General features: G+C 40.0%; 1 protein-coding gene across 1 annotated transcript in view; it reads left to right on the top strand.

Annotated features, from left to right (window-relative positions):
- The window catches only part of Stx12 (syntaxin 12), a 35,594-nt gene that overhangs the window by 2,600 nt on the left and 8,593 nt on the right, over window positions 1-24,401 (top strand). The window contains exons 2-5 of the mRNA XM_004850734.3: window positions 9,471-9,540; window positions 12,776-12,875; window positions 17,381-17,518; window positions 24,201-24,244. Of these exons, the coding sequence (XP_004850791.1) occupies window positions 9,471-9,540; window positions 12,776-12,875; window positions 17,381-17,518; window positions 24,201-24,244 (352 nt within the window). The remainder of the gene's footprint in view (window positions 1-9,470; window positions 9,541-12,775; window positions 12,876-17,380; window positions 17,519-24,200; window positions 24,245-24,401) is intronic.

The following is a 24,401-nucleotide window of genomic DNA, read 5'->3' as shown; positions in this document are numbered from 1 at the left end:
TCTCTCTCTCTCTCTCTATATATATATATATATATATATATAGTTATAGTTATAGTTATAGATATGTCCCCCCACCCACCCTGTGGTGCTGGGGATCATACCAGGGTCCTGCACATGGTAGGTAAGTGCCCTACCACTGAGCTACACCCCGAGTCCTCTTCTTAATTATTTATTTATTCATTCATGTATTCATTTTTGTGATGCTGGGGATTGAACCCTGGGAATTCACAGTGCACTACATCCCCACTTTTTTTTTTTTTTGGTACCAGGAGTCGAACTCGGGTCCTTGCGCTTGCACAGCAGGCGGTGAAACCACTGAGCTAAATCCCTGACTCCCCACTTCTTTTTTTATCTTTTATTTTGGGACTAGATCTTGCTAAGTTGCCCAAGTTGAGGCTGGCCTCAAACTTGTGGTCCTCCTGCCTCAGCCTCCCAGAGTGCTGGGATTATAGGGTGTGCCACCATGCCTGGCTGTGATTTTTAATTAATAGTACATATCTGTCACATAGTACATATCTGTCGCTGTTAACATTTTGTTGTTGTTGTTGGGGTTTTTTTTGGTACTGGGGATCGAACTCTGTTCTTGCGCTTGCTCAGCAGGCCATGGAACCACTGAGCTAAATCCTCGGCCCATCGCTGTTAACATTTTAAGTGTACAAATGACTCTCCAGAAGACTTTGTCTCCAGAGGACACTCTGAAGTTGTGGTACTTTTTTTTCTTGTGATAGTCTCATCTCTCCTGCTAGATTGTTACCTGCTTTGAGGCAGGGTATATATTAATCATTATATTTCTAGTTTTTATCTCAGTCCCAAGCATTTGATATGATTCACTATGCAACAAATATTCTTTTTTTCTTTTTTGGTACCGGGGATTGAACTCGGGACCTTGCGCTTACAAGGCAGGTGGCGGCACCACTGAGCTAAATCCCCAGCCCCATGCAACAAATATTCTTTGAGTACCTGGTATGTGCTGGGGATAGACCAGTGCACAAGACAATCGCTGCTCTGATAGCTCATGCATATGTGTCTGTATATATGCACACATATCTATATACATGAACATACAAATAATCTCAAGTAATAATGCTGTGAAGAAAAAGTAGTGTAAGTGGATAAGAGTGCAGAGAGAAGAGGTAAGTGTGCTATTTTAGGTAAGTTGGTCAAGGACGGTCTCTCTGAGGTGTTGACATTTGAGTGAATAGACACTGAATAGTGAGGGAAGGAGCTATGTGACAGGTGGAGAAAGGCATTCTAGGCAGAGGAGGGAAGAGGAAAGACTGATTAAAGAATCATTAGCAAGGAGGCTAGTATTGGATTAAGGTAGAGAGGAATGAATTAGGGAAAATGATCAGAGAGGTAGCCAAGAATCAGATTATATGGGGTTTTGAAGCTTAATAATTGTATTTAATAGATTTAAATGAATGAAGCTTTTCTACCATTTTAGAATTCCTGCCTTTTAATCCTTCTACAATGTCCTATGATCCTGGGATGTGTGAGTTGAAATTCGTCCCTTGAGATTGCTTGAGAAGGAGTTGGGAATTTGATATTGGTTTAGGACATTGGGTCCAGTTATCACCCAGTTATCAGACTGGTGCCTACTGTCCAAACCTTTCCAAGACACAACCATCAGACCCAAGTACACTCTCAGAGTGGAGGCTTGCAGACACGTACTCCTTTACCCGTACAGCCATGCACACACATATACCAGTTGAAAATTTTGAGAGAATAGCCCCCCCGCCCCCGAACTGCTCAATCATAGACATGGGTTTGAAATTGCTGAGCACATCAGCCTGAAATAGGGCAGCCCGCTGCATGGGTCATTACAGGTATAGCTAGGGTTGGCTGCCTGGTACAAACAGTTGTTAGCAATTTATTTGGGGTACAGAGGAAGAATATTTAGTTCTGTTTATTGTGGAAAGAAGAGTCTGGACAGGTGTTGCTCAAGCAGATACAGAAAAAAAGAAGTAATAGCCTAGAAGTTAACTCTGAAAGAACATTTCTGTTCTTTTTTTTTTGGTACCAGGGATCAAACTCAGGTCCTTGAGCTTGCAAGGCAAGAGCCGGCATCACTGAGCTAAATCCTGGCCCACGTTTCCATTCTTTATATGACTAATCTATTGATGTATTTTGTTTACCAAAAAAAATAACAGTTGAGTCCAGGGATTTAGCTCAGTGGTTCTGCCACCTGCCTCACAAGCGCAAGGACCCGAGTTCGATCCCCGACACCAAAAAAAATAAAATAAAATAACAGTTGAACTTCTTTTTTGAGACAGGGTCTCGATGTGTATGTAGTTCAGGCTGGCTTTGAACTCCTGGCAATCCTCCCACCTCAGCCTCCTGAGTGCTGGGATTATAGGCATGCACCACCACACCTGATTCAACAGTTGAACTTTTAAATGCTTGTGAAATTGTATAGGTTATTTTCATGTTTTATTTATTTATTTTTTTTTCTGGTACTAGGGATCAAACTCGGGACCTTGCGCTTTCGAGGCAGGCACCAGAATCACTGAGCTAAATCCCCGACCCTTTCATGTTTTATTTCATTGCCATTCTCTTGAGCTTTCATCATCTCTACCTCTGTATTTCATACTTCTAGCATTCTCCTAGCATGTCTGACCCTAGTCTTGCCCCTTTCCAATCCATCCTGATGCTGCTATCAGCAGTGCATCTGAATCCCCTTCATCATACTCTTCACTTCCTAAAGAGCTTGCCATGGCTATGCTATCTACTGCCTCAGGTCTTGACATTCTACCTTGCTTTCACTGTGGTCTTAACCCAAATTAGCCATATTTTCTACCCCTTCCCTTTGCTTGTGAAAGTTAAAGTGAAGTCATGCTGCTTCTCCTTTAATATCTTAACTCTCTCAAATTCTTTTTTTTTTCCTCTTGTACTGAGATTGAGCCCAGGGACTTCATCCTTTTTTATTTTGTTTTTGTTTTTGTTTTGAGACAGGGTCTTACTAAATTACTAAATTGCCCAGGCTGACCTTGAATTTGTGATCCTCTTGCCTCAGCCTCCCAGAGTGCTGGGATTACAGGCATGAGCCACCACTCTCAGCTACAGATTCTTTGAGTTGGGTTTAAATCCTGCTCCTTGTAACTCAGTCTGCCTTTGCTTTTACAAGATAAAGTGAAATCAGAAAGATAATGGACTTTAGGGTCCACATATCTGTGGATGACCCCACCCCCAAGAACTGTTAATCTTGAGCAGGTTATTTTCCTCTTTTCCTGTTACCCCATCTGTAAAATGAAGGGAATTGTTGCTGGGCATGGTGGCACACACCTGTAGTCCCAGCCCTTGGGAAGGTGAGGCAGGAGAATCACTGCAAGTCTGAGGCTGGCCTGGACTACATAGTGAGTTCAAGGCTGGCCTGGGCCACATACCAAGACCTTGTCTCAAAAAAAAAAAAAATGGAATTATTACAAGGGAATATTTGGAAGTACCTAGTATAATGCCTGGCACATAGTGGACATTCAGTGAAGAGTGATATTTATTGAGTCCTCACTCCACTGTAGTTCAGTTCTTTGGTAGGCAGCCACATAGTCATATCGCCTGGGTTTGGATTCTCCCTCCACTTCTCACTGGTTTTGTAAATGCTTGCCTTTCTCTATTACTGTTTCTCATCTAAAATAGAGTTGGTAATACTACCTACTTCATAGGGTTGGGAGGACTAAGTAATTTATGTAAATTGCTTGAAACAGTACTTGCTATATAGTAAGTGCTTAAGAAATGTTAGCTATCACTTTGGTTGTTTTTTTTTTTTAATTTACAAGCATTTTTCCTCCTATTTTAGTGTCTACTTATATTCTGTGTTCTTTTTTCTTTTTCTGTGTTCTTAATTAATACTTTTTGACCTTGTCACTCCAAGTAGAGCAGTCCCCATTCGTTTTGTGGGGATAGAGAGACCGTCCCCATTATACAGTTCTCCTTAGCTCCAGTGCCTGGCACAGCAGTGGATTTGTTGGTATTCAGTATGTACTTAATTGATTTTATCATTGCTGAGTACATTTTTCTTGGTCTTGAGTTTGATAATAATAATAGCTACCCTTGAGTCCTTCTATATATCAGTATTCTAAACTTAGCCTCATATTATCTCATTTCATCTTCTCAACAACCACATGAAGGTTTTCTTGTTGTTCCCGTTTCTTAGGTGAAATAACAGGCACAGGGGAGCATTACCTTTTGCTGAGGATCACTCATTTAGGAAGTGGTGGAGCCAGGAATCAAACATAGGTGGTTTTAACTCAGAGACTGTGCTCTTAACCTCTACCTGTGGTATCACTGGTATGGGAAATAGAAGAGTACACCTTTAATGTTTTGTAATCCTTTTCAATTTAGTTCAGAGTTTTACTATTGTACTACAGTGACTATTTTTTAAAAGTCAGGTAATTTTCATTATAACTATACTGTATAGAAACAATATAAACCTAATTTTCAGAGTAGAACACTGAGATGACTTCACTGACAATAACAGTAATAGGCTATCACTTTCTCATTTTATAAATTTTTTTCTTTAAAAAATTTTTTTCATTTTCTCATTTGCTCTAACTATTGTCTTGGTACTTCTAAGTTGTAGTACTAATAAAAAATAGTGTTTGGGGTTTTGTTTTTAGCTTTAGTGTAATATTTTTCATTGGATTTTTTTAATATACTGAATTAGATTCTATCACATATGACGGTAATTGCTTTCAATATGAGTAGACTTTGATTTGGATTAAGGTTCATTTGCTGACTCAGATTCTGCTGATACCTGCTAAAAAGCACATAAGGAGTGTTCGATTTAGAATGGTTCCTAGTGTCGATGTTAGCTATAATACACAGTACACTGATTTGCTTCCTCCTTTGAAAGTTTTAGCTAGGGAGCCAGGGATTTAGCTCAGTGTTGTTGCCACCTGCCTCGCAATCACAAGGTTCTGAGTTTGATCCCTGGTACCAAAAAAAAAAAAAAAAGTTTTAGCTAGGAAATGCTTTTCAAAATGAGAGGTCAGTGATGGGAAAAATTGAGGCTTAGTTTTAAAAATAACAAAATTGCTTACAAAAACTGAAGGACGTGTCTTTCCATTTGGCTTAGTCATTAGGTTTTCTTTTTTTTGGTACCAGGGATCGAACTCGGGTCCTTGCATTTGCAAGGCAAGTGACAGAACCACTGAGCTAAATCCCCAGCCCAAGGTTTTCAAGAGTATGTAACATCTCGTAGGAAATATTCAATTATTTTCATCCAAAATGTTGTAACACGTCAGTTTAAATTAAAACTTTTATTTAACTATGCTTGGAGGTTTTTTTTTTTTAATAAATTTTATTTTATCCCATTCCCCTCCTCAGCTCCACCCCTCCTGGAGTTTTCAGATTAACCAAGTTGATCAGAATACTCTTATAGATTCAACTTATTTTGATAAAAATATTTCCCCAAGGCCGGGGATTTAGCTCAGTGGTTTTGCCACCTGCTGCACAAGCGCAAGGACCTGAGTTCGATCCCCAGTACCAAAAAAAAAAAAAAAATTTCCCCAAAGTATCATTTTACATTTTGATATTTTCAATGCACTCAAGTGAAAATAAGTGTATGTGTAAATATTTTATTCCATTTTGTGCTTAAGGTTTATTGAAGGATATGATTTTTAGATATAAAATATATGGTGGGTCATTGAGTCACTGTTTAATAAATCCCTGATGGTGGTTATGAAAAGCAGTATAGAAAAAGTTCTTTGAGTTTCCATAACCTAACAGAATTGTCTTTATGATGAGTTTTAGGGTATCTGATACCTGAGTCATGGTAGAAACGGGAGTCTGCCACCATACCCAGCTCACCTATGACTTTCTTTTTTTTTTTTCTCCTGGTGCTGGGAATCAAATTTAGGACTTTGTGCTTGCCAGGCAGGCGCAGTGTCACTGAGCTAAATTCCTAGCCCTGCCTGTGACTTTCTTAACATCAGAAATTCAAGGTAGAGATGGGACTGGACTGACTACATGTACGAGACGTACAGACTGAGTTCTACCCCTCAGGCCCCCCCCCCAGAAAATAGTTGAATAGTTGAATACATGATGATGTAGAAAGGTAAATCCAGTAAAAAAAAAAAAAAAGTGAAGGAAATAGACCTCTCCTAAACTCTAAAAGTATGTCAAAGCATCGAGTTATTAATCACCTATTAAAATATTAAATACCCTAGAGAATAATGGGAATTTTGGTACTGGGGATTGAACTCTGGACCTTGCGCTTATGAGGCAGGCGGTGGAACCACCGAGCTAAATCCCCAGACAAGGATGGGAATTTTATAGAGTATGGAAAAAACTCAAATATCAGCTGTTTCCTATGTATACTCATCTGAGAACTTCTTTTCATCTGGATTTTTCTGATTACCTTTGTTAAAATGACCTGATTTTTATGGAGTCAGGGGTTTGGGGGAGTAGGAGGTTTGGAAACTTTATGGGGTCATTTGCTAGCTAAACACCAGAATTAATTAAGTTAAGCCTTCATTAACTCTTTATGCATTGCCAAAGTTTGAGGCCGGCCTGAACATAATGAGTTCAAGGCCAGCCTGAACTACATAGTGAAACCCTGTCTCAACTGTTCCCCACCAAAAAAAAAAAGTCACAGGTGGAGGCTCTCGAAGCCAACTTCTGGGTTGTAAAAAAACTGGTTACACAACGTCATTCCGAGACTATTTTATTATTATTGAATTTTAGAATTGATCAGTGTGGGAGTGCTTAGAGATCAAGTAGTCCTCACATAGTTGTAAAGATTTAATGAGAGAAAATAAAAACCCCACACAAATAATAAGTAAATATTGAACCCTAATGTAATCTAAAATTGGTAAAAAAGATACCCAGGAAAATGAAATGACTTGCCTACTGCCATACACTAGTTAATGATCAAGTCTAGCTTAGATTTCAGACCTCATTCTTCCCAGTTTGCCTTGATTCTCTACCTTAAAGACAGTATTATAATATGTCAAAAGGAGGAGACTGACTCAGTGGATCAGTGAACGGCCCGCCCGTTAGGGCAGGGAACAGGTTAAGGACAAGGACGTCAGTATTAAGTTAGGGAGGTATCGGGGAAGTAGGGTGGGGGAGTGGAGGCCTGGGAAGTTCAGGCCTACCCTGTGTGACCACATTTTATTTCCTTTAGGAGTCAGCCCTTTGAAACAACATACTGTGACAAAGAATGTAGCCATTGGAATTAGCCTTGGGTTTGAATTCTGGTTATGATGACACTGCTCAAACCCATCTGTGGCTTGCTATTTTAGTAAAATTCAAGTCCCTACAGCTGTTGAAAATGCCCTTCCACCACCTCTTTGACTACATCTTTTTGCTCTTCCTCATTCTGCTCTAACTAATTCTTGCACTGGGGACTTTGCACTAATTATTCTTTGCCTGGAATATATGGCTTCTTTGTGTGTGTGTGTGTTTTGGCATTGGGGATTGAATGAATACATGGCCTTCATGCTGAGCTACATCCCCAACCCTTTTTTAAATTTTTACATTTTGACTCAGGATCCTGCTAAGTTACCAAGGCTGGACCCAAACTTGTAATCCTCCAACCTCAGCCTCCCAGAGTGCTGGGATTGTAGGTATTTGCCATCAAGCCCAGCTGCTTGATCTTTAAATTCCTCTCGACTTTGATGGTGTCACCTTTTCAGAGAGGTTTCTCCGACCACCTTATATAAACTACTACCCTTTGTCTACCCCTTTCATTCTAGCCCTCACCTGAATTTTTTTTCTTCATACCACTTACCACCACCTGGTATATGTTTATTATCTATCTCAGAAAATGTAAGTTTCTTGAAACCAAATGTCTTCTAGGGCATAGAACAGTATAGAATAGGTACTCTACTCTGAATGAGTTCTATAACTCATGTGCCTCATTATGCCCATGTGTGAATCATCAGGATACTGATGCTTGCTTCAAGCCTTGTTGGTGTAAAATAAGATATTTATCAACTACTGTACCTAGTGGTGTGTCTGGTAGATAGTAAATGTTGGGTAAATGCTAATGCCTCCCCTCTTTTGTGTTATTTTTATGACAGTTCATAGCTTTAGTGGTATTCTGAGACTCATTTAACTTAGATAAGGACATCCTACTTGTTATCGAGCAAAAATTGCTATTTATATCTTAAAGCTCTGTTAGCAGAATGCAGTAATTATAGTGGTTGCTTTTTCCTACAGAACCTTTAAGCTATAAGTAACTCCACTTAATAGAATAGGTATATTTTAGGGAAGTTTTGTTAAAAGGCACTTTTTTTATTGGTACCGGAGATCGAACTCGGGTCCTTGTGCTTGCACAGTGGTTGGCAAAACCACTGAGCTAAATCCCTGGCCCCAAAAGGTACATTTTTAATCAAGTAAATCTTATATTTCTACTGTAAAATTAGAGTTCCTATTTTTGCAGGGAAAATGTCAAAATAAAATGAAATCATAATCTGAAGTGTTACAAACCTATATATTCTGGGTTTGTTTTTTTTTTGAGACAGGGTCTCACTATGTGGTCCAGGCTGCCCTTGAACTCACTATGTAGCCCAGGCTGGCCTTGAATTTGCAGTGATCCTCCTGCCTCAGCCTCCCAAGTGCTGAGATTATAGGTGTGTGCCACCATGCCTGGCATTTGTATTTATATATACATATTTATTTATTTATTTATCCCCCACCACCACCAGGGAATCAAACTCAGGCCCTTGTGCTTGCCAGCCAGGCACAGCACTACTAAGCTACATCCCTGGCCCAAACCTGTGTGTGTATGTATGTATATATATATATATATTTTTTTTTTTTTATAAATTTTATCCTATTTCCCCCCAAAACCCCCTCCCCTTCCTGTGTACAAAAGCTTTGTTTCCATTTTTTTCCTTCTATTTTCACTTTTTTTGTTGTTGTTCCTTCCTTTCTCCCTCCCTCCTCCCTTGTTCCCCTTCCCATTTACCAACATCCATTATACATCTCTATCCTTATTTCCACATTCAGTTTTTCACACCAGAGAATGCAGTATTTAAACATATGTGTCCAGTTTATTTCACTTAAGTGTATGGTCTCAAGGTCCATCCATTTAGCTAGAAATATCTGAAGCTCATCCTTCTTTATGGCAGAGTAGTACTCCATTGTATTTTTTAAAACCCCACATCTTCTTTATTCATTCATCAGTTGATGGGCATATGGGCTGTTTCCAAGATTTAGCTACTACAAACTGTGCTACTATAAATATGGGTGTGCATATAGCACTGTGATATGATGTTTTTAATTCTTCAGGAAGATACCAAGAAGAGGTATAGCTGGGTCGAAAGGAACCTCTAGTTTTAGCTCTTTGAGAAATCCCCACACTCTGGGGGTTGTCTCTTCACTCTCAAATGTATATATTCGTAGCATGGTTTCTATTAGTTATATATACTTATTCAGGATGTGGATAGACCAGTGATCTGAGAAGTAAGAGCTTACGATGAATGTATTTATCTTATAAATAAATCTTTCTCCCTGACTTTCCCCAGCTGCTCAGATAAAGAATTTGATGAGCCAACTAGGAACAAAGCAGGACTCAAGCAAACTACAAGAGAATCTGTGAGTAGCTTCCTATCAGGGCTGGGTTTTGTGAGGGCCCCTCGAGGCTGTGCAAGTGTCCTTGCTGTCCTGTATGGAAGCCCAGGCTCCAGTCTGTGAAGTCATAAAGAAGCAGTGGGTCAGGAAGTGATAGCTGGATCTAGAAAGGGGCAGCATGGTATATGTGTGAACCCAGATTTCCACTGCCTCTCAATAGTCTGAGTGCTGCTTTCTTCCCTTAGTTAGTTTAGTAGAACAATTTAGAGAGGTAGAGAAGGAAATTCTTACGACTCAAACTATATTCTGCTCACAGTTCATCTCGTTGATATGGGACTGCTGATGATCTAGTCTACAGTTGGATTTCCAGCTGTATATAAAACTAGAAAAAATTTATTCAGAACGACCCAAGGGCAGCCTGCGGGAGAGAATAGTAGACTACTAGTAGTAGAACTCCTGATTCTTCACATTCTTTTTTAGTCTGTTCCTTCCTTCCTTCCTTCATTCATTCATTTATTCATTTGGGGGCGGGGGTTGAGACAGGGTCTCGCTATGTAGCTCAGGCTGGCCTTGAACTCACTGTGTGGCCCAAGCTGGCCTCAAACTCAAGGCCTCAGCCTCCCGAGTGCTGGGATCAAGGTATGCGCCACTACACTCAGCTTGTTCCTGCTTTTAGAAGTTCTGTTTCTCATTGTTACAGTATGCTGAGCAATATTCTTTGTTTCCTGTCCTAGACATTGTGAAGTGAGAGAATGACTGTTACTGCTGTGAAGTTTTTCCAGAGAGATGTGAACTATCTCTGAATTTTTTTTTTTTTTTTGGTACCCGGGATTGAACTTGGGTCCTTGCCCTTGAGCAACAGGCGTCGAAACCACTGAGCTAAATCCCCAGCCCATGATGCATTTTTTTTTTTTTTTTTTGGTACCAGGGATTGAACTCCGGTCCTTGTGGTTGCAAGGCAGGTGGCGGAACCCCCGAGCTAAATCCCTGGCCCCTTATCTCTGAATATTTTAATCCCGCTTGAGCTGTTCCTGGCATCTGATTGACCCACTCTTCGTTGTTTTTTTTGGTTTTTGTGTTTTTTTTGGTACCGGGGATGGAACTCAGGACCTTGCGCTTTCGAGGCAGGTAGCGGAACCACTGAGCTAAATCCCGGGCCCCTCTTCATTGTTTTTGACTGGTCCCCTTTTTTTAAATCTTGGAGGCCTATTTGCAGTAAAAACCATTAATAGTTAATATTGTGGCATCTTAGTCCATTGAGGCTGCTATCACAAAACACCACAAGCTGAGTAGTTTATAAACAAATTTATTTTTCATAGTTCTGGAGGCAAGGAAGTCCCAAGATCAAGGCACTGGCAGGTGCACTGTCTGGTAAGGTCCTACTTTCTCATAGATGACTCTTCTCAGTGTCCACATTTGATAGAAGAGGCAAAGTTCTCTGGGGACTGCCAGTGCCTGCCTTTGGACTCCACCCTTAAGATCTGACTACCTCCCAGTGCTCTCTTCTCATACCATCTCCGTGGGGCTGGGATTTCTACTCTTGAACTGGGGGAGGTGCACAGACATTCAGAGCAGAACAGGTGGTTTCTCTGTCCTCCCATAAAGCCTTCAAAAAAATGGCCAGAGAAAAAAGAGAAAAAAGAATCAGCCAGAGATTAGAGGAGACCATGAAAGAAGGGAGCTCTTTTTATACTTTTATTACTTTTCTTTGCTTGTTTGTTTGTTTGTTTTATTGGTGTTTGTTTGTTTTTGAGACAAGGTTTTGCTATGTAGTTCAGGCTGGACTGGAACTCACCATTATCCTTCTCAGCTTCCAGAGTGCTGGGATTACAGGCATTTGTCACTACACCTGGCTATTTCTAATACTTTTCAGTTCCTCTTAATATATTACAGATTCTTCCTTCTTTAATTTCTTTCTTCCCTACTCCTTTTGTTTTGTTTTTGTGTGTATCTGTGGTTTTATTTTTTTTATTTTTATTTTTATTTTTGGTAGTGGGGATTGAACTCAGGACCTTGCACTTGCAAGGCAGGCACTGGAACCACTGAGCTAAATCCCCGGCCCTATTTTGTTTTGTTTTGTTTGAGATGGCCCACTATGTTGCCCAGGCTGGTATTGAACTCGTGGGCTCAAACCATTCTCCTATCTCAGGCTCCCGAGTAGCTAGAACTAGAAGTGTGTGCCACTATGCCTACCACCCCACTTCTTTGTATGTGTGTGGCACTGGGGATAGAACCCAAGATTTTGCACATGCCAGGCAAGCACTGTCCCACTGAGCTACATCCCAGCCTTGTCCTTATGTACCTTTTTTTTTTGGTACTGAGGATCAAACTCAGGACCTTGCATTTGTGAGGCAGGTGTGGTGCCACTGAGCTAAATCCCCACCCGCCCTTATGTATTTTTAAACAGCATAGGGATTCTTCTTTTGGAGGAAAAGGCCCAAAAGGCAAGCATAAAGAGCAGGTAAGGAGTCAAGGATAAACCTGAAAAAGAATCAGCCTTGACAAGAATGAGAGAATAGATCTTTGGAGGTTATTCCCTAGGGCAGTTAGGAAGCTATGCTTTCGTTTGATTGTTTGTTTGTTTGTTTGTTTATAAATTATTTATTTAGAGACAGAGTCTCATTATGTAGTTCAGGCTGCCCTTGAACTCACTATGTCACCCAGATTGGCACTGAACTCATGGCCATCCTCCTGCTCAGCTTCCCAAGTGCTGGGATTATGGGCATGCACTCCCACACCTAGCTAGGAAACTATGCTTTTAATGTGTCTTTCAGCCAACCACCTGTGCCTGGATTTTAGTTAGTGGACTGACAGATACCAAGCATGTAGAACTCTTGGGAAATTCAAATGCAAATGAGGATTTTATGAGAGAGTTCAGTGTACTAAAACCTTGAGATTTAAGTATGAGTGGTGATTGCACTTCCTGTATTTCTTATTTGAGACAAGATTTCACTATGTAGTTCAGGGTGTCCTGGAATTCATGACAATCTTCCTGCCTCAGCCTCCTGAGTGCTGGGATTGCAGGCATGGGTTACCATGTCCAGCTGCTTCAATAATATGAATGAAGATGCCTTGAGGTGAGTTTGCCTGGGGATTGTTTCTGAAATTTTGTTTTGAACATGGGCATTGAGGCACCCATTTCTTCAAATAGCCTTCATTCCCAGTGTTATGAGACACTCTGAGAACGAAGTAATGCTCAGTATAGTATGATACCTCTCAAGAAGTCACAACATCCTAAAATACATCTTTTTTGTCTTAGGCAACAGTTACAGCACTCCACAAATCAGCTCGCCAAGGAAACAAATGAGTTGCTGAAGGAATTAGGGTCCTTGCCCCTTCCCTTATCTACTTCAGAGCAGGTTGGTATTTTCTGTTTTGCTGTGTTTATTATTAGGAAAAGACTGTACTTTAGTTAAAAAAAAAAAAAAAAGCAGGGGCCGGGGATTTAGCTCAGTGGTTCCGCCGCCTGCCTCGAAAGCACAAGGTCCCGAGTTCAGTCCCCGGTACCAAAAAAAAAAAAAGCAATATGTGGAACAAAAATAAGTTGGCCTTTGGTGCTAGGTGTACCTTCTCTAAGCCTCAATTTTCTTATCTGTTAAAGTGGGGGGATATGACTATTGGGGAGTAGAAAATGTATGCACAGATACTGTAATCTGCCTGGGATTCAGTAAGTGCTCAACATATGGTGGCTACTGCTGTTGTTAATATTAATGTACTGGATTGAGCGGGAGAGGAACCTCAATGTTTGCACCTCTTTGGGTTTGGCTAGCAGCTGTATGTTTACAGGCTTTATTAACTTTGTTTTGTATCCGGGATCTATATATTTTAATCAAAATATTAAAGTCCCATTCAGGGTCATTTATAGGTCACGGGCTAAGGAAATGCTCAAGGAATGTTTCTTTTTTCAAGTCATTTTATTCAGTGGCCATTCAAGTTCTTTAACACTGGCCTGAGGCTTGAACCACCAGCGGTACATGCATGACTGTCCCATCACCTGGCTTATACCACCCAATCGGACTGCCCCATGCCACAAGATGGGACAATCAATCATGCATATACTGCCGGTAGTTCAGAGCTGTCTGACAGCAAGATGTATGGATTATAGCCCCATCACAAACATGTTAAATGCACACAATTTTTACTCAGATTCATTGTTCCTTTCATAAGCTTATGAGTATATATTAGGTTATGATGTCAGATTCTTATTGTGGGTCTCCATCACAACAGTTTGAAAAGCACCAGTTTAACCTGGCAAGCTATTTAATGTAGCATGAGTTCAGTCTTGAAATTTTTGTACCCTGTACATTAAACAGGAACCAAAGCCAGGCATGGTGGCGCATGTGGGTAATCCCAGCACATGGGAGGCTGAGGCAGAAGGACCACCATGAGTTCAAGGCCAGCCTGAACTACACAGCAATACCTTGTCTCAAAAACAAAAAGAAGAAGAAGAAAAAAAAAGGGAGCCAAGACTAGGGGCTTTGTCTTCCTGCTACGAAACAGTTATCTTAGTAAAAAAAAACAAAATGTAATCTTAGTGTAATTACACTCTAGTTATCCATGTATGGGTGGTTTGTTTTCATTGGTACTCATGGTTACAATACTCCCTTCCCATCCACCTTGCTTCCAAATTATCCCTTTCCCCTCTCCCAGCTATGCACTTAGGGAATACACATTTCTAGATAGATTTCATGTAACAAAAAAGGAGTCTAAGTGTCTGCTGCAGACAGAGTATTATTATAAGTATCTAAGGGTCAAATAGTAGCCTAAGCAAAATATAAATAGAAAGTTAAATCTATAACCAATATAAATTCATCTAATGTGTTCCAAAACCAATAGAAGTTATTTTTGGATTATGTATGCTATTGTTCCCTTCCATTAGCTTGGATCATTAAGAATATGAAATAGATCTACAAATGTACTCTCTCAGGTGAAATATAATTCCTTGATTCCTTTTCTGCTTTTGTGCTGAGTCCCCTTTGTCTTCCTGCTTTTTCTACATCTGAGTCTATCTTAGCCCCATCAACCATCTTTTCACTACTATCATATATCCTACTTAGTTTTTTCCCATACCTATATACTATTATCAGTGATTGTCTAATTTTCAAACCCTGCCCTCTTTTTTATTCGTGTTTCTTCCAGATCCTCTTGGCCATCCTGTTTCCAGTGAAACTTCCTTCTTTCTGTGATTCTGTTTTGTTCTGTCTCCCACTCTGCTGATTCCCAGGTTGAGTCTCAGCTTCCTTCCTGGCTCCTAATGCTCTAGGAGTGGGCGTGCTCCAAGGCTCTGCCATGGACCCTCTGGTTTTCTGACTCTGTTCTTTCTCCTCCGAGAGTCTTACCTATTTTTGTGACCTCCCTGTCACCCTCATGATCATGACCCTTAGATCTTTTCCCAACCTTGCTTAGCCTCCAAGTACTTGGCCTGTATCACCAATTCCTGTTCTGATAGTTCCTCTTGAATATTCTACCTGCACATAAAATTTAACATGGTGTTTTATGTAATTACTCATTAAAACCCCTGAAATAAGTTGACTGACAATAATTATCATGGTAAAGAAGTTGGTGGCTCTCTACCTCCTGGCTGCCAATGTGTTGAGCAGCTTTTCTCCGCCAAGCCCTTCCACCCTCTGTTTCTGCCTTGGGGCAGTCAACTGTGGGCTGAATCCTCGGAGTTTTTCAGCCAAAACAAACCTCTCCTCTTAAAAAGGGATAAAGAAAGGCTGGGGATTTAGCTCAGTGGTTTCGCTGCCTGCTGTGCAAGTGCAAGCTTGATCCTCGGTACCCAAAAAAAAAAAGAGAGATAAAGAAAAATAAAAAAGCTTATACCTTTTGGCTTAATATTCCCACTCATGCAAATTTCTCCAAAGGAAAAAAATGTACCTGGAGCCAAATATAAATATTAACTGTTATAGTAGGGCTTACTTTAGCTTTATTTATAATAGTTAAAAACTGGAAACAATAAGGAATGTTTATATAAAATTTACTAGATAAAGCCAGGTGTGATGGTACAACCTTGTAATCCCAGCACTCAAGAGAGGCTGAGGCAGGAGAATTGCTGAGAGTTCAAGGGCACCATGGGCTACATGGTGAGTTCAAGCCCAACCTGAGCTACATAGCAAGACCTTGTCTCATAAAATAAAATTTTTAAAAATTTACTAGATCAACTTGATGGAATATATGTAACATAGATTATAATTGTGAAGAATATGGTAATATGGAAATGTTTATGGTATCCTTAAAATACAATGTTTTGGGCCTGGGTATGTAGCTTGATGATAGAGCTCTTGCTTAGCATGCACAGGGCCCCAGGTTCTAGCCCTATCACCCAAAAAAAAAAAAAAAATAGTGTTTTTACCTGTCAAGATTTCCCTCCTCATTGTTATAATGTTGTCATTCTTGACTTTATCCCTCTTCCTCCAGCACCAGTCACTAAGTCATAATGTTCTTAAGTTTATTTCTCTGTGATTCAATTACTGATACTATGGTCTCCCAACCTTAAACCTAGACTATTGCAGTAAGCTTTTTTGGGGGGGGGGGGCGGGTACAGGGGATCGAACTTGGGTCCTTGCACTTGCGCAACAGGCAGCGAAACCACTGAGCTAAATCCCAGCATAGTAAACTTTTTTTTGGTGGAGCTGGGGATTGAACCCAGGGCTTTGTGCATTCTAGACAAATGCCCTATCACTGAACTATATCCTTAGCCCTATTGGAGTAATTTTTTTTTTAACCTAATCTTTTCTTCTTACCTGGTATGCCACTGAGGACTAGTTTTTCTGAGTTACCAGGATGGAACTGTTATGTTCCCTGCTCAAAAATCCTCAACTCATTATTAGCTTGACATTTAAGACTTACTCCAGTTAGCCCCCTTCCCTGCCTCCCAGTTGTGTTTTATAGCTTCTCTCATGAATAAACGTTTGGTTCCAGCCAGATTGCTTCCTTATAAATCTGCTTCAGTTTTCTACCATCGTGGCCCTGCCCGCACTATTCTCTGGGTTAGATTCACCCTACCCCTTCTTTTTGCCTATTAATGCAGTACTCTTCCTTCAGTGTTCACCTCTTCTTGAGGTCTTTCTTGGCCACTTGACTGATTATTTCTGCTTCAGAATTTCTAAAGTACTCATTGGATACAGTAGTTACAGTATTTATGACTTTTTCACTGGTCTGTTTATATCCTTTATCTACAAATACATAAGCTGTTTGAGGTCAAGGTGAGTTTTTATTTCTGTATGCTTATTAGCACAGGACAAATGTTCTCAGTGTGTGTTTTTTTAAGATATAGAAATAGCATGCTTAGTAAAATAGCCCATCGGTGAAAGTAGTTGCCAAGATCTCAAAGAATTTAAGCCTCCCTTCAAAAAAAAAAAATGCCCATAAAAGAAAATGATTATGGGGCTGGGGATTTAGCTCAGTGGTTTCGTTGCCTGCTGCACAAGTGCAAGGATCAGAGTTCGATCCCTGGTACCAAAAAAAAAAAAAAAAAGATATGAAGAAAATGATTATGATTTTCAGGAAAGCTGTGAACTCAGTATAGATGAAAATAGTTTCCAGTCTGAGTCCAAAGGTATTTTTTCTGCTTTTAGGTTCTCCAAGGAACAAAAATTCTAAATTATAGTTCCTTCTGAAATTACAAGGTAAATGATACCCAGTTCCTAGCTTTGTTAGAGTGAAAGACGAAAAAGTTAGAATTTACCAGGCAGGGATTTGAGCTAGCAAAGAACAAAGTTATTAATTTAAGCAAGAGTCTATTTTGTGGTAATTTTTCTAGTTGGAAATTTTTAAGAGGTATAATTTTGTTTTTAATGAGAATTGAAGTCTAAATATCTGGGTTAATAAGGAATTTCAAGTTTTTGCTTAATTTCCTTAGCGCCAGCAGAAACTTCAGAAGGAACGGCTCATGAATGACTTCTCTGCAGCCTTGAACAATTTCCAGGCTGTGCAGAGAAGGGTGTCTGAGAAGGAAAAGGAGAGCATTGCCAGAGCAAGAGCTGGATCTCGTCTCTCTGTAAGTCAATTCCCAAGTCCTTTGCGATTTCGGTATGTTTTCCCAAGAACCCCGTCTCCCTACCCCCACCTCAGACCATTGGCCTTTGTTTACAATCACCCAAAATAAAACATATACATCAGCTGACGTGACAATGTCAGATTTGTATGACCTATGTAAAAAGTATGTATGTATATGACTGAAGAAGAGACGAATATGCACAAAGTTAAGGACCTGGAAGGGAGAGCTATGTGTAATTTTCTTTTTGATCTTGTTATATTGGTCTTGCATTTTTTAAAAAAGAATCTATTTTCTAAAATATAGTAGGTTAGGTTATTTGGACTAGCTCTCTCTTTTCAAAAAGAATGATCAAATACTGGAATTTAAAAACCCAACTTCAAAGTAGCAAAGAGCCGTGAAAATCTCAGAGAGGTAAGTAGAGCACTGTGCTGAATTTGCACTGAGTGCATTTGCTGAGGACAAACTCGAACTTCAGTTTTAATGCCCTCGAGGCATGAAGAGGATAAAAGCCAAAGCCCAGTGTCCATGTGAGGTGGAGGATATAAAAGAAGATTCTCTTCAGACTAAACTGGATCTTAAAATGTTATATCCTTGGGGTAAGCCAAAAGTAAAAGTAAGCCCCTTTTTCTCCAGCGGTCTGCAAAACAGTTACATTAGCACTGAACTAAGAAGGTGATAGAGAAGGGGAGAAGGGAGGGGAAGAGCCACAGTCACCTTCAGGCAGATACATTGTGTTGCCCAAAGCCACACTACCTGGATGGTCCAAAGCCTCAAGCTTCAAGTGGCCCTGGAAGGAATCCCTCCAATAGTTCCTTAAGTGCAGTGAGTGGCACCTGGTTAAAAACAGTACACAAGGGCGGGGGATTTAGCTCAGTGGTTTCGCTGTGCAAGCTCAAGGACTCGAGTTCGATCCCCCGGTACCAAAAAAAAAAAAAAAAAAAAAAAATACACAAAGAGCCAGGTGTGGTGCTACATGCCTATAATCCCAGCACTCCGGAAGCTGAGGCAGGAGGATCACCATGAATTCCAAACCAGCCTAGGCTACATAGCAAGACCTATCTAAAAAAAAAAAAAAGTACACAAAGAAATAAATTATCTTCAACAAGAGCTAGTAGAAATAACAGTAAAGTGAAATATACCTATAAATAGTCTCTGCAGGACCAGGGATATAGCACAGTGGTAGAAAGCTTGTTTAGCTTTAACAAGACTCTGAATTATGTTCCCAGTACCGCATTAAAAAAATAAAACACTATGTATATTAGGATTATGAAACAGTCACACTTCCTGTGTTTAAAGAAGTAAGGGATGGGTGTAGTGGCATATGTGAGACTGAGGAAGGAGGATGGTAAGTTCTAGCCCATTCTGGGCAACTTAGTAACTTAATGAGACCCTGTCTCAAAATAAATAACAGAGCCAGGCATGGCGCACACCTGAAATCCCAGCACTCAGGAGGCTGAGGCAGGAGGATCACCAGTATGAGCCTAGCTTGGGTAACTTAGTGACTTAGTGAGACCCTGTCTGACAAATAAGAAAAGGGCTGGGGTTGTAGCTCAGTGCAAAAGCCCTGGGTTTGGGCAACTTGTTTGGGATCCCTCCCGTCTTTCAGGAGCTATCCTTATTCCCCATTCTTATCCCCTATTCCTATTCCCCAATACATTTTTCTACTCTTAAAAAAAATAAATAAATAAAGCCCTGGGCTTAATGCCTAGTACCACCAAAAGAGAAAAAAAATAAATTTTTAAAAATTTAAATGTTTGTGAATTAATTTATAGGTAATAATAAGCCTATTACATAGCATCATAAATATGAGCTTTTTTAATTAAAAAATAACTGCTTTTCCAAAACAAATTAATGGGGAGAGTGGCATTATTTTCATTTTTGCAAATCTTTTTAATGTCTTGCATAACAGAAAGCAAAAGATTGTCCTATCTTCTTCTGTTTTTTAGCCATCATACTTGAGATGTGATTTACTTACCATCATTCCTATATTAGAGTTTCCTAAATTTGACTATGTACTGATTTTACCAGTGAGGTTTATACTTCATGTTTTCATGATACAAATTAGCATCCTTTTCTTTCAGCTTGAAGAACTTCTTTTAGTATTTCTTGTAAAACAGCTCTAGTTGTGAAAACAACACTGAAATTCTACCTCACCCCACAAAGAATGGCTGCTATCAAGAAATCAGCCAATAACAAATGCTGGCAGGGGTGTGGGGAGAAAGGAACCCTTCTCCATTGTTGGTGGGAGTGCAGACTGGTGCAACCACTGTGGAAATCAGTATGGAGATACCTCAGAGAACTAGGGCTAGAGGTCCCATTTGACCCAGCTATTCCCCTGCTGGCTATCTTCCCCAAAGAATTAAAAGAATTCTACCACAGTGATATATGTGCACCCATGTTTATAGTGGCACAGTTTGTAATAGCGAAAGCTTGGAAACAGCCCAAGTCCCCATCAACTGGAAACTGGATAAAGAAGATGCGGTTTTTTTATAAAATGGAGTACTACTCAGCCATAAAGAAAGAGAAACTAGAGACATTTACAGCTAAATGAATGCATATTGAGGACATACTCTGAAGTGAAATAAATAGGACACACGTGTGTAAATACCAAATAGTTTCTCTAGTGTGAGAAACTGAAAGTGTAAATAATGATTAAAATGAATAATTGATAATAATTGATAATAATAGGAAGAAAAGGTCCAAAGGGGTAGGGGAAATGGGAGGGGAAGGGGAAAGGAAAGAAGGAAAAGGAAAAATTAAAGAAAAGGAAAAAATGGAAACAAAGTCTTTGTAAATAGGGAAGGGTGGAGGGGGTGATGGGAGGGCAGGGGAATGGGGAAAAAATAAGAACCAAGATACATCATGTAAAGGTACAAGTACCCAATATTAAATGTAAACGTATTGTATACCTAAAATGTACCAATAAAAGAATCTAAGGAAGGGCCAGGGATTTAGCTCAGTGGTTCCAGTCCCTGCCTCGCAAGCTCAAGGTCCCGAGTTCGATCCCCGGTACCAAAAAAAAGAGTCTAAGGGAAAAAAAAAAAACAGCTCCAGTTGTGATGAGTGCCCTCAGCTTTTGTCTGAGGTCATATCTGCTTCTTATTCACTCTCTTGTGATATGTTGTACTGGTTGACGTACCTGAAGAAAATCCAGTCTCACAGAGATAGATAATTGGAAGGGAAAGGAATATTTTAACAAGCTTTTAAGATCATAGTTGATGCTCTTTGACACTTCAGAACTTGACAAAAGCTGGGCACAGTGGTGCACACCTGTAATCTTGGCTACTCAGGAGGGTGAGGTAGGAGGATCCCAAGTTCTAAGCCAGCTAGAGTGATTTAGCAAGATCCTGTCTCAAAATAAAATATTAAAAAATGGATTAAAACAAAAAAATACCTTGACAAAAGTTTATTTCATTAATCTAGATAATTAAATAATCTAAAACACTTGATCACTTTTCCATGGTTACATTTACGTACTTGATTTGATTTTTTATCCATACATGATTTTTGTAGCATCATGATTTTTGTGTATTTGTCATTTGGAAAATACTGGCTCCCTGAGTTATGCAGGTCTTCTAAATGTGATATCACTATCATTTTCGTCACAAAAGTCTTAAAATATTGAGAAACTGTTATAGTCCTAAGTTTTCCAAATTCTGTTTTCTTGAAATTTACATTTTTATCATAAACAACAAATACTGTCCTTGCTGGGTATGGTGGTCCATGCCTGTGATCCCAGCACTTGGGAGGCTGAGGCAGGAGGATCTCCACAAGTTCAAGACCAGCATGGGCTACATAGAGCTCAAGGCCAGCCTGAACTTCATAGTGAGACCCTGTCTCAAACCAAAAAATAAATAAAAATGATATTTCCTAAAAATATGGGTAATTCAGCCTGCAACTCAATTGTACAAATACTTTTCCTGGAAACAAACATCATATTTCTGTATAGAACAGAAGCATATGTATAAATCCTATTTCACCATGCAGAATATTAAAAAGATGTGTATAAAGGGTTGAAATTTAATTAATAGTACAACTTTATCAAAGAAAAACTAGCAATTTTTATGCATTGTTAGCAGTTGAACCTGGGGCCTTTGCACTAAGCTACATCCCCAGCTCCTTTTTTATTTTCATTTTTTTTTTTTTTTTGGTACTGGGGATCGAACTTGGGTCCTTGTGCTTGCGAGGCAGGCAGCAGAACCACTGTGCTAAATCGCCGGCCCCTTATTTTCAATTTTGAGATGGTCTCACTAAGCCTCTAAATTCCGTAGAGTAGACTTGAATTTATGATCCTCCTGCCTCAGCCCCACAGTGCTGGGACTACAGGCATGTGCCACCACATCTAACTTTTCTTTTTTCACCATGAGTGCATGGTGAAGAAGACAGTGATTCTGGTGTAGTTTGGTGCTAGTGGTGATGGCCTTGAGCCATCATCTCCACCATTGCTTTTGTCCATGAGTGCAAATGTTAATACAATGAAAAAGGCAAGTGAAAAGATTTGTATTATTTTAAATAGCGGTCAAACAAATGAAAAGGTACTGAAATTTTTTTTTTTTTTTTGGTGGTACTGGGGATAGTACCCAGGGCCTTTGCAGTGAGCTCTTTCCCCAGCCTTTCTAAAATTTTTTTTATTTGTTTGAGACAGGGTCTTGCTGAGTCTCTTAAGTTGTCAGGGTGGGCTTGAACTTTCAATCCTCCTGCCTCGGCCTCCCAGAGTGCCAGATTATAGATGTGCACCTCCACACTTGGCTTAGTATTCAACTTCTTAGTAGTCATGGACTCTCTAGATGAAAACAAAGATGAAATACTTGTTCACAGGGAGGGGAGAAGTTTAAAATTTTGTGAACACTGGGTACGATTGTTATGGATATGATGTATCAGGAACCTTTCTGTCTGGCCCAGGGTAGCATAAATTGGAGCAACCACTTTGGAAAATATTTTAGCTGTATTTTCAGAGATAGGCATACCTATGACCCAGCAGTTCTACCATAGAGAAACCCAAATATCTGTGTACCAGGATAGATGTACAAGAATGTTTATAGCAGCATTACTTGTAATAGTCAAAAACTGGAAACATTAAAAAAAAAAGAAAATATTCAGGCTGAGGGTATATAGTATAGTGGTAGAGCACTTACCTTGCATACATGAGGCCCTGGTTTCTATTCCTGGTCACACACACACACACACACACACACACACACACACACTCACATGGAAACACCCAGATGTCTTTTTTTTCTCTGTACTGGGGATTGAACTCAGGTCCTTGCACTTGCCAGGCAGGCGCAGCACCACCGAGCTACATCCCCAGCCCTACCCAGCTATCTTTGAACAATAGAACAGATAAATACATTGTGACATCTCAAAAAGCGGGGCAAGGATGTAGTTTACCATGAAAGCCCCAGTACCACCAAAAAAGAAAACAAAAAGCCTAGGACTCAGTGACCAGGTGTCTGTAGTCCCTGCTATTCAGGAGGTTGAGGCAGAAGGGTTGGTGAATCCAGGAGTTTGAGGCCAACCTGGGCAATATAGTAAGATCCCCAACTCAAAAGAAAAGAAAACAAAATAAACCTTCACATTTAAAAAAAATGTCAAATGTGGCACACACCTCTAGCTCTTGGGAGGCGGAGGCAGGAGAATTGCCATGAATTCGAGGCCAGACTGTGCTACATAGTGAGTTTAAGGCCAGCCTGGAATATATAGCAAGATCCTGTCTCAAAAACAAAACAAAACACCAACAGTGTTCATGTGGGATGGGTAGAATTTTTAATTTTAATTTTGTTTATCCTCTATTACTGTATAAAAAGGATGAGCCATAGGCTGGGGATCTAGCTCAGTGGCACTGCACCTGCCTCACAAGCACAAGGTCCTGAGTCTGATCCCCAGTACCAAAAAAAAAAAAATGGTGAGCCTTGAGCCCTGGGCATGGTGGTGGATGCCTGTAATCCGAGCACTTGGAGGCTGAGGCAGGAGGATTGTTTGAGGCCAACCTTGGCCTCATAGTGAGTTCAAGGCAGCCTGAACTACACAGTGAGACCCTGTCTCAAGAAAAAAAAAAAAAAGATAAACCTTAAAAAATGAAAGCAAGTTGAGCTTTTAAAAAAATCTTCATTTGTTTTTAAATTACAAATGTCAGGGGCCGGGGATTTAGCTCAGTGGTTCCGCTGGCTGCCTTGCAAGCGGAAGGACCCGAGTTTGATCCCTGCTACCAAAAAAAAAAAAAAAATTACAAATGTCAGACATGCATTAAACTGATCTTTGAAGTTAGTGTACCACTTCAGTACCTAATATGCTATAAATGTCCATTTAAAAAAACTTTACAGGTTCTGAAATTTTTTTCTGGCAAGTTTTCAATCCTTTCCTTTACCTTCCTCCAAATTTTAAAATAGGCAATCATCATTATCACCATTATTATTCCCTCTTTTCCTCATTTCCTTCTCTCCATCCTGCTCATCCTCTCCATTTCTGTTCTGAGCCCAACTGGACTACAGACTTGCTGTGAACCCCTTCAGACCCACTTCTTAGTGGAGACCGATTGCCAGAGTCCTGTATCACCTCATGGATCCTGTTGGAGCCAAGGGATGTCGCTTCTCTATGCTGTGGCTAAGGAAGCCCTTGTTTTGTGTGTCTGTCTGCGACACATTTCTGGATAACAGCACTAATAATGTCATCTGCTTTCTAGGTGGAAGAGAGGCAAAGAGAGGAACAGCTCGTCTCATTTGACAGGTAAAGGATTATTCATTCAACCTGATGGGTAGACAATGGGTGTCTATATCTTTTTTTTTTCTTCTGGTTCTGGGGATTGAACTCAGGACCTTGCGCTTGCAAGGCAGGCACACTGCTACTGAGCTAAATCCCCAGCCCCTTATATTTTTATTTTTAA

This window comes from Heterocephalus glaber, unplaced genomic scaffold, assembly GCF_053883595.1.
Source record: "Heterocephalus glaber isolate CG9 unplaced genomic scaffold, H.glaber_assembly_v1.0 deba00001452, whole genome shotgun sequence".
Classification (NCBI taxonomy): domain Eukaryota; kingdom Metazoa; phylum Chordata; class Mammalia; order Rodentia; family Bathyergidae; genus Heterocephalus; species Heterocephalus glaber.
This window is presented reverse-complemented; position numbering and strand designations above follow the sequence as displayed.